The 15,094-nt window shown below is 45.4% G+C and overlaps 1 protein-coding gene across 2 annotated transcripts in view; it reads right to left on the bottom strand.

Moving 5' to 3' along the window:
* NID1 (nidogen 1) overlaps positions 1-15,094 on the bottom strand; it is a 95,629-nt gene that overhangs the window by 52,251 nt on the left and 28,284 nt on the right. Inside the window, exons 4-9 of one of the 2 annotated variants that reach the window (XM_024761500.1) lie at positions 14,570-14,943; positions 11,796-11,948; positions 7,797-8,048; positions 4,956-5,156; positions 2,641-2,886; positions 879-1,022 (exon numbers count right to left, since the gene is read on the bottom strand). In XM_024761500.1, coding sequence (XP_024617268.1) covers positions 879-1,022; positions 2,641-2,886; positions 4,956-5,156; positions 7,797-8,048; positions 11,796-11,948; positions 14,570-14,943 — 1,370 coding nt within the window. The remainder of the gene's footprint in view (positions 1-878; positions 1,023-2,640; positions 2,887-4,955; positions 5,157-7,796; positions 8,049-11,795; positions 11,949-14,569; positions 14,944-15,094) is intronic. The other variant, XM_024761501.1, reaches the window with a different exon arrangement.

Here is a 15,094-nt window from a genome sequence, read left to right as displayed (position 1 = left end):
AAGCAAAAAAAAAAAAAAAAAAAGAATTGAAGCAACCCAAGTGCCTATAGACAAATGAATGGATTGAAAAGAAAAAGGAGTATGCGTATGCCATGGAATATTTTGCAGCCTTCAAAAGAAGGGAAATTCTGACCCAGGCTACAACATGGATGAACCTTGGGGCCACTATGCTAAGTGAAAGAAGCCAGATACAGCAAAGGACAAATACTGTATGATTCCACTTACACGAGTTACCTAGAATCATCAGATTTGTAGTGGTTGCCAGGGGCTGGCGGTGGAGGGGAGGGATGGGAAGTTGTTATTTAATGGGAATAGAGTTTCCGTTTTGCACATGAAAAGAGTTGTGGAGATGGATGGTGGTGATGGTCACACAACAATGTAAATGTACTTAATGCTGCTGAACTGTACACTTAAAAATAGTCAGAATGATCAGTTTTATATTATGTGCATTTTACCACAATTAAAACTAATGTTTAAAAGACAGAAATGAAAGAATCTATCTCATTAGCGTTGCTGAATTAAATCAGTTAGGGTTTGTGAAGCACCTAACACAACAACGCCTGGGTACATCGCAGCTGGAGTCATATTACGTGTGTTATAAACAGCGCTGACTTCCCCCTCCTTTAAGCCCATGTATTCTCGACGTGAAGTGGAGTGTGGCCTTATAAATTCTACTCTGCTGCTTAGAGTCAGGGCATCTGACCAGATGAAGGAAGAAGGGCCAGGACCCCTAACATCACGGGGGGAACACTGAGCGTGACCATCAGTGTTTATCTCACCAGTGCTGCCTCTTCCTCGCCCCTCTGCTGTACAGGATCTGTTTCTGCAGCCCCCCACCCCACTGCCCACCACCACCAAGTCAGAGTGGACGACTGTACCGTAGCAGGTCTGTCCGTCTCCCCGGAAGCCGATGGAACACTCGCAGGTGAACTGGGTCCCGGGGCCGGGGCGACAGGCTGCATTGCTGTCACACCCATGAGTGCCGATGTAGCAAGGATTCTGAAGGGCATCAGGGGAGCCGTCTGTGAAGGCAGAGACATTGAAACCCAGTGACGATTCAGAAACTCTTATTCCTCCAGAAACCCCAGAAAGTAAGGCAGGACTGATGACCAGAAAACCCGCCGACTCCTGAGTCACCTGGGGGTCACCTGAGGCAGGATCAGCAAACTACATCCCTTTGGACATTTGTCTGTTTTTGTAAATAAAGTTTTACTGGAAACCAGCCACACCCATTCACTTGCATACGGTCCTTTTGTGCTACAGTCACAGAACTGAGAGAGACTGCACGGCTGGCAAAGCCTGAAATATTTATTGATACTGTCTGGCCTTTTAAGAAAAAAATACGCCAACCCCTGATGCCTGGAGCTACAGCTGTCAAAGGAAGGGGACAGACACCTGCCCTCCTTCTGCTTTATGGAGCTGAGGACAAACTCGACTAGCTGGAGAAGTGACCTGGGTACAGAGGGAGAATCGAAAATAACTGAAAAAGAGAAAGACCTTCACACCTAGACCCCAAATATACAGAACCCCTAGGGCTTAAAGATTTGGATGATGTGAGACCTGACACTGGGCTGTCCCACTAGCTGCAGCTCCTTCCACGCAGCCAGAAGCACCCCGAGACTAGACCCCGCCTCTCGCAATGGGCAGAAAGCTCGTTGTAGGCTCCGTGCCTGACTTTCAGCAGATTTGATTAGGATTTCCCCAGGCCCTGAGCACACAGTGAGTATCAGAGTGTTTTAAATGCCTGGCCATCCATAGGCACAGGACAAGATGCTCAACATCGCTAATTATTAGAGAAATGCAAATCAAAACTACAGTGAGGTATCACCTCACACCGGTCAGAATGGCCATCATCAAAATATCTACAAACAAATGCTGGAGAGAGTGCGGAGAAAAGGGAACCCCCATAAACTGATGGTGGGAAGGTAAATTGATACAGCCACTATGGAGAACAGTATGGAGGCTCCTCAAAAAACTAAAAATAGAACTACCATATGGTCCAGCAATCCCACTCCTGAGCATATATCCAGACAATTCAAAAAGATACATGCACTCCTAGCAGGACTATTCACAATGGCCAAGACATGGAAACAACCTATGACATGGAAACAACAACAAGTGAACTTATCTAGGAAACACACATAGACTCATAGACATAGAGAACAGACTTGTGGTTGCCAAGGGTATGGGGGAAGGACAGGGATGGATTGGGAGTTTGGGGTTAGAAGATGCAAACTGTTATATATAGAATGGATAAAGAACAAGGTCCTGTTGTATAGCACAGGGAACTATAGTCAATATCCTGCAATAAATCATAATGGAAAAGAATAAAAAATAAAATAAAAATAAATGCCCAGCCATGTGCAGCCCTTGGATGGTCTACTCTTCAAGGTAACTCAAGGATTATCATTCTTCTCTACCCCAAATGGAATAATGAGGAGGCCTTAGGTTAGCAGAACAGAGACAGGTAGGTTTTCTAAGAATCATAAATGACAAGACATTTATTTCTGCCGGGAGCTATTTCAGCATAACTTTCTTCTTCTTACTGAGAGTAAGAGACAAAAAACAACATGTCAAAAGCACCGAGAGAGCCGTGCAGGCAGACCCACACAACGCCCAGTCTGAGCTGCCACCTCTTACCCCTCACAGGACCAATAGAGTTGCTCAGAGCATAGCGCAAGATCCTCTCCTCCTGGTTGTACAGGACAAACACGCTGTCCACTGAGAGCTGCTGGGTGCTGGGCAGGGCCGGCCGCGAGTCGTCGTGGACGCACTCCTGGAAGGTGATGGTCTGGCGCCACTGGTAAGTGTGGACGTGAGAAGGGGCAGCGCCATCCCGCTCGGGTTCCTTCACTGTGTACTCCCGGGTGGAGGATGATGTGATCACTGGATGCGGGAGGGAAGCAGGGAGACAAGGCAGGGACACAAAGGAGAGATCTTAAGGATACAAGAGGCTTAGTCAAGGGCTCTAAAACCATCAGCAGTATTCTCTGCCTATACTGCTACTAGATGAGAGATTGGACGGAACAGGATACGTAAAACTATTTATTTCAGCACTGGGACTCATTCTGACACCTAGATTTCCCATACTATTATTGATGTTATTTGCATTAGAAATAGTTACTGCTTTTTCTCATCAAGTGCTTCTCTATACGTTCCTAAGTCACCCAGAACCAACCCAGAGTTTAAGGCTCTGATGGAAAGAGCACGGGCTTGGAGGGAGAGACACCTGAACTCACACCTTGCCCCTTCGCTCACAAGGTGTGTGATCATAGGCCAGTTACTAACTTCTTTACCCTCTGTTTCCTTTCCGACATGGGCTGGGGTGAGGATGAGATAATGTATGTAAAATTTCTGGGATCAAGCAGGCTAATACCCTTATTAAGACACACCACCGTTTACGGAGCATTTACCACGCGACTAGCAGAGTGCTAACTGCTTTTTATGGGTTATCTCACTTAGGATTCAATAAATAGAGGCTGCTATAAATAACCCTAGATTAAACGGTTCTCTGATATATAAAAATGAGACACTAATAGGTTTCAGTAGCCAATTTCTATAAATTACTAAAGAGCCGTGAGCAGATCTCAATAGAGAAGGGGAAGTCTTCCCCACTTAGAAGACAGCTCGCTTTTCACCCATACAATGAAAATCTCAACTTCCTATTTTAAAAAAAAGTATAGAAGACTCTTTATATCTGTGTGCTCTGTGGTAGTTCATAATCAAAGCCAGAGGATACATAAAAGATTAGTGTAAGCTGCCTCCTGTCCAGCTCCCACGTGCTGGGCTGCCAGAAACACCATCTGGTCGTAGCCTGACTTGCAGACCGGGGTGCTGCGGCTCCTTGCACCTCCTACTCACCCACTCGTTTTCCCCAGGAGAGCCGGAGAAAGCCACAGAGCCATGGGAATTGGTACGACCATTCTGGATGGCCATTTAATAAGGGCCTTTAAAGAGTCTCCATTGTTTGACTCGGCACTTCTATTTCTAGGAATTCGGTCAGAAAAGAATCAGAAATGTGGTCAAGATTTATGATGAAGGTGATTATTTCAACTCATTTTGAGAAGGAAAAATTGGAAATAACCTAAGCTTTAGAAAAGAGAATGGTTTACATTGATAGCCATACAACAGAATGGTAGAGATTCATTAAAAAGTGTTTGCAAAGCCTAGAATGAAACTATCAAGTATTCATAATTTGATGCTAACTGGAAAAGTGAAGATACAATAATGCGGTATGACTGAAATTATGTAAATAGAAACTATATACTTGACTGTAGAGTATACAGTAGTATTACATCAATGTTAAATTTCCTGATTTTGATGAGCGTACTGGGACCGTGTGAGAGGATGTTCTTGTCCTGAGGAAGAACACGTGAAATATTTAGGGAATGATGGATCACGGTGCCTACAACTTACTCTCCAAAAAAACCCCATATATATATATGTATGTATGTGAGAGAGAATGATAAACAAATGTAGCAAAATGTTAACAACTGGCGAGGCTGGGTAAATGATATGTGGAAACTGCTATTTTCAACTTTTCTGTAAATTTGAAACTTAAAAAGTACATACAGATGTATATTATAATAAAATTATACTGTTTTGAAATTATATAATATGGTGAGATTTTATGTTGGGGTATTATTTGTGTTGGTATATATACATATGTTGGGATATTTCTTACATGGAAGGAAAAGGCTGAAAGGAAACACACTTAATCTAATAATAATTGTGTCCTGGTTTGACATCTGTAAGTTATGCTTATTTTCTTTTCTGCCCTCAATTCTCTCCAATGAGTGTACACGATATCTATTAGAGAAAAGGTGATTTGTATAAGGTACCCCCTGCACTTCCCTCTCCGAAGGCCAGGAGATAGCATGAGCTCAGGGCTGGAGCCTGTGGGTGACGCTGGCCCAGGACACGGCGCTGGCCCGGGACGCGGCGCTGCGGCTCACCCTGGTGGGAGTAGTGGTAGAGCTCCGTGTAGGGCTCGATGTGCACCGAGGAGCCGAAGGTGATCTGCGGCACTCGGCCCTCCAGCTCCGTGTCGATGGTCAGGTGTCCGTGCTCGTCAATACCGCTGAACTGCTGCTTAATGAACAACTTGTCCGGGTGCCCCACAAAGGTCACCTCAGCCTGGCGGGTGAATTCGCCCCCTGCAAGGCAAGGTCAGTCTGTCACGTTGCTGTCAGGGAAGCCACCCTCATGCCCACCCTGGGCTCACGGTGGGGACAGGCTCACACCTCCTCTGCAGATGCTTTAGTTTGATTAGTAGAAATGGGGCTGTTGACACCAAGGACAGAGCTGGGACATCCATATGGCCCAACTGAGTCACGCGCAAGAAACAGAAGCTGCTTGCCAGCTGCAAACCAGCATCTGAGATGGGTGGGCTCATGGCTTGTGCTGGAAAAAGCGGGGGATAGGAGTTGGACTCCCAGCTGTGCTGGATACTGGTTGAGTGAGCCTGAACAAGTTACTTAACCTCACGGGAGCCTCCATTTCCTGATGATGAAAAAGGGATACAATCCGTCTTGGGGAAATTAGATAAGTACGTTAAAACGTCCTCTGCCAAACATCATGCGCGCCAGGACGTCGGCTGTGGGAATGACTACTGTAAGAGCTAAGCCCTGGTCAGGATGGGCCACTTGTTCAGGGCAAACTATCACCAGACCCAGAAACCATCCTAGGAGCACATACTAAGGTGCTGGCTCAGGATCTCCCCTTGGTCTGGGCAGGGAGGCAGCCCCCGACAAGCAGGAAAAGATAGCCCCCCTTCTTCCAGCTTCCTCCCTTTGCCACCTTTGCAGACTCCTGAGAGCAGAGCTGACAGCTATTTCATGATATGTGAAAAGTACATGAAATTTACATTTCAGTGCCCATGAAGAATTTCATTCCAACACAGACATGATCATTCATTTGCATATTATCTTTGGTGCTTTCACTCGATGACGACAAAGTTGAAGACAGTCCGCTACATACGGATGAGTTCTGTTCCGAGAGCACATGCGTTAAGTCCGATATGTTCATAAGTCCAACAATGTTAGCTTAGGTACCCAACTAACACAATCCGCTATCTAGGACTGTACTGTAATAGGTTTACAATACTTTTCACACAAATAATACATAAAAAACAAACAAACACAAAAATAAAGAAAACATTTTTAATCTTACAGTACCGTACCTTTAAAAGTACAGTAGTACCAGCTACATCGCTGCTGCTTTTACGCTTGCTTCCAGACATCCTGGGCTTGAAATGAAGATACTGTACTACCGTACTCTATACAGTACTGTACAGTGAAGTACACAAAAGCACAACCCCTTGTAGAGGATGCACTCACGTGACAATGTACGCCAGACATGTGAACTAACTTACGTGACTGGACATGCAAACGTAGGTTCGCATCTTTGAAAGTTCGCAACTTGAAGGTTCGTATGTAGGGGACTTACTGTAGCTGCAACGCAGCCCGAATAGCCTAAAACATTTAGGCAAAGCTTAAAATATTTACTAAATGGCCCTTTGCAGAAAAAGTTGGACAACTCCTGCATTATAGCCCCCAGGTCCCAGGCAGATTTCCAGCTGATAACACAGGGGCAGTTAAGAAGGACCATTGTAGTAACAAAGATTTGCTGTTGTAGGGAATTTGTAAAGACTCCCTCAGCCTCCCTGAAGTTGATGTAAGTTACAAAGGACCATCCATTTACGTCAACCCATATTCAAGGCAACACCAATATGAAATGCTGTGCAGCCAAGGAGTAGGATCTGTAGATCTGGCCACAAAGCTCAACTACGTCTGCAAAGGGAAGAGCATGTGTTTGCAAGAGAGCCTGAACATCGTTATGATACTCAGGGTACACATGCCTGTGGGAGAGGGAGAAAAAACATTGGGCCATAAATAAGGTATCTTATACCCTTTTCAAATATATATCCTCTCCTTTCTTAAAACGTCCACATTTCAGGAAGTTAGGTATTTATTTTCTGTAACTTTGGGAGGGATGTCTGTGCAAAGCCTACAGACGCTGCTCTCAGCTGTGTTTTCACGGTAAAGCCGTGGCTGAAGCTACAGTGAGGCTAGGGGTGTTGGAGAAGGCAGGTCTAGGTAGTCAGAGGCGGCGGCTATGTACCTGTGCCCCAGGAACAGCAGGCTCCAGGTCCTGGGAGCGGCCAGAGATGAAGGATACAGACTCCTCCAGCCAAGCAGTTCCAGGAAAGGGCCTCCAGCACAGGGGGACCAGCCTCAGCACAGCATGGGAGAGGCCACCACTGCTCCAGGGAAGCATCTCCTCCGCTCCCACCCACCGACAATCTGCCCACATGTCCCCTAAAGACTGAACTTTCCCCGACGGGACACGGTCTCTAAGCAGCTCCAAGGAAACTCAGCTTTCCTAAGACTCGTGAGGATTATGCTTATCAGGCTGACTTTACCAGCTAGAAATGACAGGTTCCTTTTCTCCAAGCAGATACTGAGGAAATGTCAAATGTCAGTTTCATATTAGTTGGGAATTTGGAGGCAGGCTGGATAAATACAAGAACCCCCATACTTTGGGTTGTGAGGATATAGGAGCAAACATCACTTGCTCTGCCTAAATCTAAATCTCCACCCTGAAATCGCTCCCTGATCAAAATGCAATTCTAGACAGTCTTAGTTAATGTATATTAATTGAAAAACTTCTTGATAATTTTACCTCAACACCTTATTTCCAGAGCCACAAAATGCTTATCGGTAAGTTACTTGCAGACATGGAGTTCCCTTTCCATTCACCCCAGCCCGTTAATTTTAAGGTCTGATGTCAGTTACCTGTGATGCTAAACCCATTCTTGAATCCATCTTGCTCCACGGCAAACATCCATCCAATGATGCCTCCAATAGGGGCCAGAGGAAGCAGAGAGTACCCGATGGTCTCAGGAATGGTGCTGATGGCTGTGTAGGAGCGCCCATGGTTCATTACCACGTAGGAGTGGAGGTCGGTGTTCTCAAAGACAATGGGAACTTGGCTGTTCCCCACAAAGACCTTCCCTTTCACCTTGCCGTTAACTCTCTGGGGGGTACCTGAGTGAGAAACAAAGAAAGCAGGCAGCCCTTCAGAATAGAATAGTATGTCTGGTAGGCTCTGTACCTATAAAAGCAAAGAGCCAAACAGTGCTGGGGTAAAGGGCTTTGGGGTAAGTGAAAGCAGCTCTTCCTCCCGAAAAGGCAGTTCCTATGGCTGTGTCTATGAGCCTTACAAATTCCAATTTTCTTCCTCTCTTCCACGCTGATGGATAATGGACAGCAGAAAAGTGAGACCCATTGTTTGATGGAGGAAGGTCTGAGGCAAATAAAACGATCTCATAACAGTATCATGGGTGGTCTAGAACTAGGTGACACAAATGTCTCACTTTTGAGAGTATCAGGGACAGAATTAGTCATTTCACTGGGACAGTAGGGCTAAACTGGATGGGACATTTGGTTGCCTGATCTGTAACACATCTTAAAGAGCATCTCCGGCTCAAACATAGGACTGCCAGTCTGAGTCCTGGACCTTCACTCAAGCCAAGCCAGACAGAAGTGGCCACAGCGGATATCGAAGGCCACACAAATACGCCCTCTGACCCAGAACCAGCTTGTGGGCTGGGGTGTGTCTATTGTTGATTGCTCCATTTAGCCAACTGGGAAAGATGTGAAACTTACTATGGCATATTTAAAAGCTTTCTTCATAAATTGCTAAATAGTATATGTATAGGACACCATTTTTGAAAATCACATTAATGATAAAAGTTAGCATACACTTAGGGGCAAATATCTGAAGAGATGTACACAAAACTGCTACCAGTGGCTAACTCAGGGCCATATGGTGAACTTTCATTTTCTATACTATATATCTCTATAATGTTCAAATATTTATAACTTGCATATATTACTGTTTAATCAGGAAAAGATAAGCTCTCAAGAAATTAGGTTGTTCTTGTATTTGAATAAGAAAATTGAAGGTTACCACATGGCCCAGCAATTCCAGCTCCTAGGTATATACCAAGAGAACAGAAAACATATGTCCACACAAAAACTTGTACACGGATGTTCTTAGCAGCATTATTCACGACAGCCAAAAAGGGAAAGCACCCAAATGTTCATCAATTGATGAATGGATAAACAGAATGTGGTATATCCATGAAATGCACATTATTTCGCTAGAAAAAAGGAATGAGGTACCCGATACATGCTAAAACATGGATGCACCTTGGAAACATCATGCTAAGTGAAAGAAGCCAAACACAAAGGTCCCACGTTGCAAGATTCCATTTATATGAAATATCCAGAACAGGAAAACCCGTGTTGCCAGACGGTAGATTAGTTGTTGACAGAGACTGGGGATGAGGATAAATTGAGGGTGACTGCTAAGAGATCCAGGGTTTCCTTCTGGAGCGATGAAAATGCTCTAAAATTAGAGGCAGTAGTTGCACCACTTAGTTAATATACTAAAAAGAACCAAATGGTATACTTTAAGTGACTGTGTTACTTACATCTTTAAAAAAAAAAAAACTGAAGCAAGAGGTAAGTCAGTCACCTTGGACTGTTCAGGTTTGATGTAGAAATTCTATCACTCACTGATTGTACATATCGTGTTTCTCTTCCTAGATTATAACTGTCTAGAGACAAGACTTTCCCACCCAACTCCCTGGCTCCGTCTTAGCAGAGGTTTCTGTGCACAGTTAAGTTCTCAGTAAAGTTTGTAGAATAACCTGAGACAAACGAGCCCTCATCTGAGCATGGTCACCAGTGTTCTGAAGGCTTTCTGCTGTGTTCAGTATGCCTTAGCTGCTAAACGGGGTCACTGAGGGACTCCCCTAGCGGTCCAGAAGTTAAGACTCCACGCTCCCACTGCAGCGGGCATGGGTTCCATCCCTGGCCGGGGAACTAAGAGTCTGCATGCCGTGCGGTGCGGCCCCCAAAAATAAAATAAAATAAAATAAAATATAAAATAAACAGGTTCACTGACAAGCCAAGGCAGACTCGACACAGAGTATTTCTGCAAACAAACTATGTCATTACACTGGGGGATGCTGTGACGTTAGAAGACTAATATCAAAAAATGCCTCCCCCAAACAATTACAGAAACAAGCAGGAAAGCCAGGGGGAAGGAAACCAAATTTTTTTTCCACCAAACTTGGAGCTAGAAAACTATTTCAAAAGTAGCAAGACTCCAAAAGAATATTTAAACCACAAAACTATGACGGGGCGTGTACAGAAGGTGAAAAAACGTAGCCGAGCAATCTGTCACATCTGAGCTTCCTGCCAAATGCAACCTATCGGCATTTTCAGTCTGATATCCGGCACAGAAAGAGCTAATACGATTTTTGCTCTTTGAGAAGAAAGGTTCACTGTAGACTGTGGAAGCTGCTCCCAGGGTGAGAGAAATATAAAAGCCAAGCCTAAAACAAAGCAGCAAAGGTACACCATCCCTGGGGCGGTGAGCTTTGGAAGCAAACAGACAACACATTTATAAACGTTAAAAACATCCCCCCAAATTGATACGCAACGTATCCAAAATTTTCTTTCGTTGCTGCAGATAGCATTTAACCATCTAACTGTGACCTAGGAGGGAACTTTTTTATTTTAGCAAATTAAAATAACTGATTTCACTTTAGCTATGGCAGGGGATCTGAAAAAACAGAAAAGCATTCCTCCAACTGAGTTTTATTCAGTTGTATTGTGTGAAGCAGTTGAGGTTCCTCATTAAACACGCGAGGAAAATGACAGGTGACAAGTGAGGTGACTTGGCATCTGAAGGAACAAATGTTCAGTATGGTCAGTTTGGGTTTTGTTTAATTCTGGTTTATGGCCTCAGGTTCCCATAGGTCTCCCTCTCGAAGTAAACTCTTATCCGGACCCTCTAGACTTTTGCAGAGAAGATTCTTCTGACCCTCTGAGAATGTCAAGACTGGTTGGTCCTTTTCTGGGGGCAGAGCTCAGAACTGATGCCAGCCCACTGACGCCAGCTGAGTCCCTTTTGGAGTGGGCCCACAATGGGTCTGGGCTCCAGAGTTAGCTGTGATGCACCTGTTACGCTCCTCTATCACCACGTTGGGATTCCAGGGGCATGAGGACAGGTCTTTACCCGCTACATACTTTGGTTTCCACCAGCCCACTGTGGCCTTGCTGGAGTTGAACCACCATAAGGATGGTCTGAGTGATGCCAAAAGAAAAGGTTTGAAAGAAGTGGAGGAAAATGGGGGGCACTGACAATTCGTGGTCCAGGCTGCATAATTTCAACACTTCAGCCTTTGTCTCACACTATAGGGACAGTTGTGAAGATGGGCTCCCAATGGCCGTCATTTCAGAGATGGAGAAACAGCATAGGAAAGAAAGAGACCTCCCCTTATTAGAAAAAAAGGACACTCCCCAGGACCACACCCCCAGTAGAAAAATACAGGCAAGAACGGGGAATGAGAGATCAACTATCATTGCCCGACTGAAAATACCACCCCCGTTTAGAGATCTAGGTAAAGGAAAGATTTCAAAACAAGCACCAAGGGGCTTCCCTGGTGGCACAGTGGTTGAGAGTCCGCCTGCCGATACAGGGGACATGGGTTCGTGCCCCGGTCTGGGAAGATCCCACATGCCGCGGAGCGGCTGGGCCCGTGAGCCATGGCCGCTGAGCCTGCGCATCCGGAGCCTGTGCTCCGCATAAGGGAGAGGCCACGACAGTGAGAAGCCCGAGTACCACAAAAAAAAAAACCAAAAAAACAAGCACCAAAACAAAAACTCCACCCCTCCCCCTTTCTCCCCCTTCAAAGGGAACAGACAGAAGCAAAGTACCTTCTGCAACACACTGCCGGCCGTTCCCCGTGTAGCCGGAAACACAGCTGCAACAGAAGCCGGTGGCAAAGTCCCTGCACTCTGCATGCACAGAGCACTGGTGTCTGTTGTTGGCACACGTCTGGCGGGAATCTGTGTTGTAGCTGAAAACTGCTTGGAGAGAACACAGCACACCTGTAAGCGCTTCACAGGCTCTGGACCAGGAGGCTTTCTGACCCTACGCCCTCAGCTGTGCAAGACTTGACATCTGCTCAGGCAATTCAGACCCAGGGCTCTCTACCTGTAGCCACTTAAATAGTATAGTGGTTCTATTATTCAAACCACCAAAGCAAATGGGTCTAAAGGGAGTTTGAGAAATCACAAGGGTGAATTCTTTAAAAATGCTATAATCCAATGTCCTCAGTATCACGGAATCAATATTAGGTGACTGCCACCCAATGTCAATCTTAATATGGCATCCATCTAATGTCGTCAGATCCGCTTCACATTTTGGGCAGGAGGGACCTTAAAATTTTTTTAAATTATCTTTTATTGTGGTAAAATATCTATAACATAAAGTGCCATTTTAACAAGCTTAAAGTATTTTTTAAAAATTTTGACCCTTGGGCTTCCCTGGTGGTGCAGTGGTTGAGAGTCCGCCTGCCGATGCAGGGGACGCGGGTTCGTGCCCCGGTCCGGGAAGATCCCACATGCCGTGGAGCGGCTGCGCCCGTGAGCCATGGCCGCTAAGCCTGCGCGTCCGGAGCCTGTGCTCCGCAACGGGAGAGGCCACAGCAGTGAGAGGCCCACGTACCGCAAAAAAAAAAAAAAAAAAAAAAAAATTGACCCTTTCTTCTCACCAGGGGATAAATCCTAAGCTCTTGAGTCAAAAGCTAGTTAGAAATAATTCCTCAGTCATACCCGGTCTAGAAGCCTCTGACCCAAGAAGCAAGAAGAATTCCTCCCTATTTTAAATGTCTCCCTCCCAGGTTCATTTTATTGGATGATGAACTAGCTCATTAAACTCAAAAATCCAGGGCAAATTAATTTGGGATGAAGTTCAAAAACACAAAAGGGGATGAACTTTTATAGGGGATAATGACCCACTTTATAAATGACTGTTATGAGTGAAGAGAAAAGTAAAGTTTAACTCCAGGAAGATTCCATGAGTCCTACATACCCAGAAGGGAATTTCCTGTATTTATAAAGATGGCGTTTGGAGCTGAAAATACTTGGGCCCTGAGCTGAACGCATGTGATGCTACTGATTGCTTAAGCCCAGCTCCCAGTGGGTCTGTTATGGTCGACGTATCTTTGGGTGACTATTCAAATCACACCAGGAATGCACTGCTGGCTACAGAAGACTGACCTTTCTAATAAAAACAGTGAAATAACTGGGATCGAGGGCAGAAAAACATCTCTTTTAAACACAGTTGGGGTTCAAATCCAGGCTTTTCTTTTTACTAGTACCAAGGAATATACAACCATAAGTTGCTGGGGCTAGCTATGCTCTCATTCAAGTGATGACTTCACAAATGAGAATTTCAGAGACATGTATGTGGGGTGAAAGCAGGATGAGACTCAAAACTCACCCTGAAGGTAAACATATGTGCCGGTAAACATATGCAATCCATCTTGGGGCGACCACTCTGAGGCCCAGCTATAAGAGCTGAGTGTGACGTGCTAGGTGTCAGCATCACCCCAGGAAATCCAGGGTGCCATGTGTATAAAGGGAGCCCTGAGACATGAACTACGTACTCATCATGTCACTAAGGGCAGCTTCTCCGTTTCTGTGCCTCAGAGGTAAGTAAGCACACTACCCCCGGCCACCAGATACTGTCCATGCTTTGGGATACTCGGTAAGAACATCCGACTATTGCTACGAGACAAATCACAAGTAAGGAGAAATAAAAATGGGTGAATAATGTGGAACTGAGTAGATGTTTTGAGGGCCTTATGATAACTTCATGGCTGAAGCAGTTGTGTGTCACAGTAAACATCATTTAAAGGCTTGGACCGTCCCCTTGATAGGAATCTTAATGGATTATAGGTCAACCTGAAGGGCAAAAAAATAATGAACATAGCCTAGTTCAAATGTTTTTTATAAGACAAATCAAAGCATGCTGGGGTTCCAGTGGTTTTCCCGGAGAATGTAGCAAAAATCTGATATAATAAGGTTGATTACAGGATATTGTACTTTAAAACCATCCTCAAAAAGGGGATCTGCTTATTTTGTGGTTTTAAACGTTCACAAACTAACTCTGATACTGAGAGGGCCCGGGAGGAAAAATCATCAACCATCCTCCTTCCAAAACCAAGAGGAAATAAATTTCAAAGATAAACCGTGTCAATAGCCAAAAGAGCTTCTAAAATGTTTTTTCAGGTGGGTGAATATACTACTGATCTCAGAAGTCACAAATAAGGAAGGAAATCTGACTATCAAAATAATTCGAAAGCACTTTTCTCTTTAAAACAGAAAAAAAAAAAAAAAAAAAAAAAAAAAAAAAAAAAAAAAAAAAAAAAAAAAAAAAAGAAAGAATAATAGAAGACTTGAAAGAGGACATGTTCTACAGTCTCCATAACCCCAGCCCTAATGGCCAGATCCCTTGGGGTCTCTGAAGCCTTCGGGCCCATCGACCGATGTTCTGCAGCTGTAAGTTCCACCCCTCCTTCCCCAGGCGCTCATCCTTACAAACCACCAAATAATGCGCACAGCTGACACCCTGCCAGCAATGCTCCCCTGTCTGGAAACCCAAGTATCCAAGAAGGTACCACCTGCAACATAAATGGCCTTACCAACTCCTGTTTCCTCAACTTCATCCACATCTATGACCTGTGGTTGCTGCTGGGGAAACCTCTCTGCTGGCAGCTGGAAAGATCTGGTCCTCTCCGTGGGAGGTCCAGGGGGTCTCTCAGTAGCCAGGCGGCGGGGGGGCAGGTCACTGGGCACGTTGTATGTGCCAGTGTCTCCCCTTCTCCGGGCCTCATAGGGGAAGGATGTGGTGCCCGTGTCCTCCAGGCTCAGAGGTGTCACCGAGTCATAATCCTCTTCATCATACTCTGCTCCATCGTCCAATCCCAGGTTCACGTCTGAGGGCACCACGCCACTGGCTGTGGCCGGACTCCCAATCTCAAACACCCAGATGCCCTGCTGCCCAGAGTTGCTGCTCCTAGGGGGTAGGACAGGCTTCTTGGAAACAGGCCAGCAACCCACAAACAGCCCCCAGCAACCAAGCAGAAGGAGCCCTGGGGATCCGTGTCAATCTGAAACCCAACGCCTGCTTCTGCCCACAGCCTCGGTAGAGGATGAGAGAGCAGATG

This window comes from Neophocaena asiaeorientalis, unplaced genomic scaffold (genome assembly GCF_003031525.2).
Source record: "Neophocaena asiaeorientalis asiaeorientalis breed wild unplaced genomic scaffold, Neophocaena_asiaeorientalis_V1.1 scaffold166, whole genome shotgun sequence".
Lineage (NCBI taxonomy): Eukaryota > Metazoa > Chordata > Mammalia > Artiodactyla > Phocoenidae > Neophocaena > Neophocaena asiaeorientalis.
The sequence above is the reverse complement of the archived record's forward strand: the minus strand, read 5'-3'. Positions and strand labels throughout refer to the sequence as shown.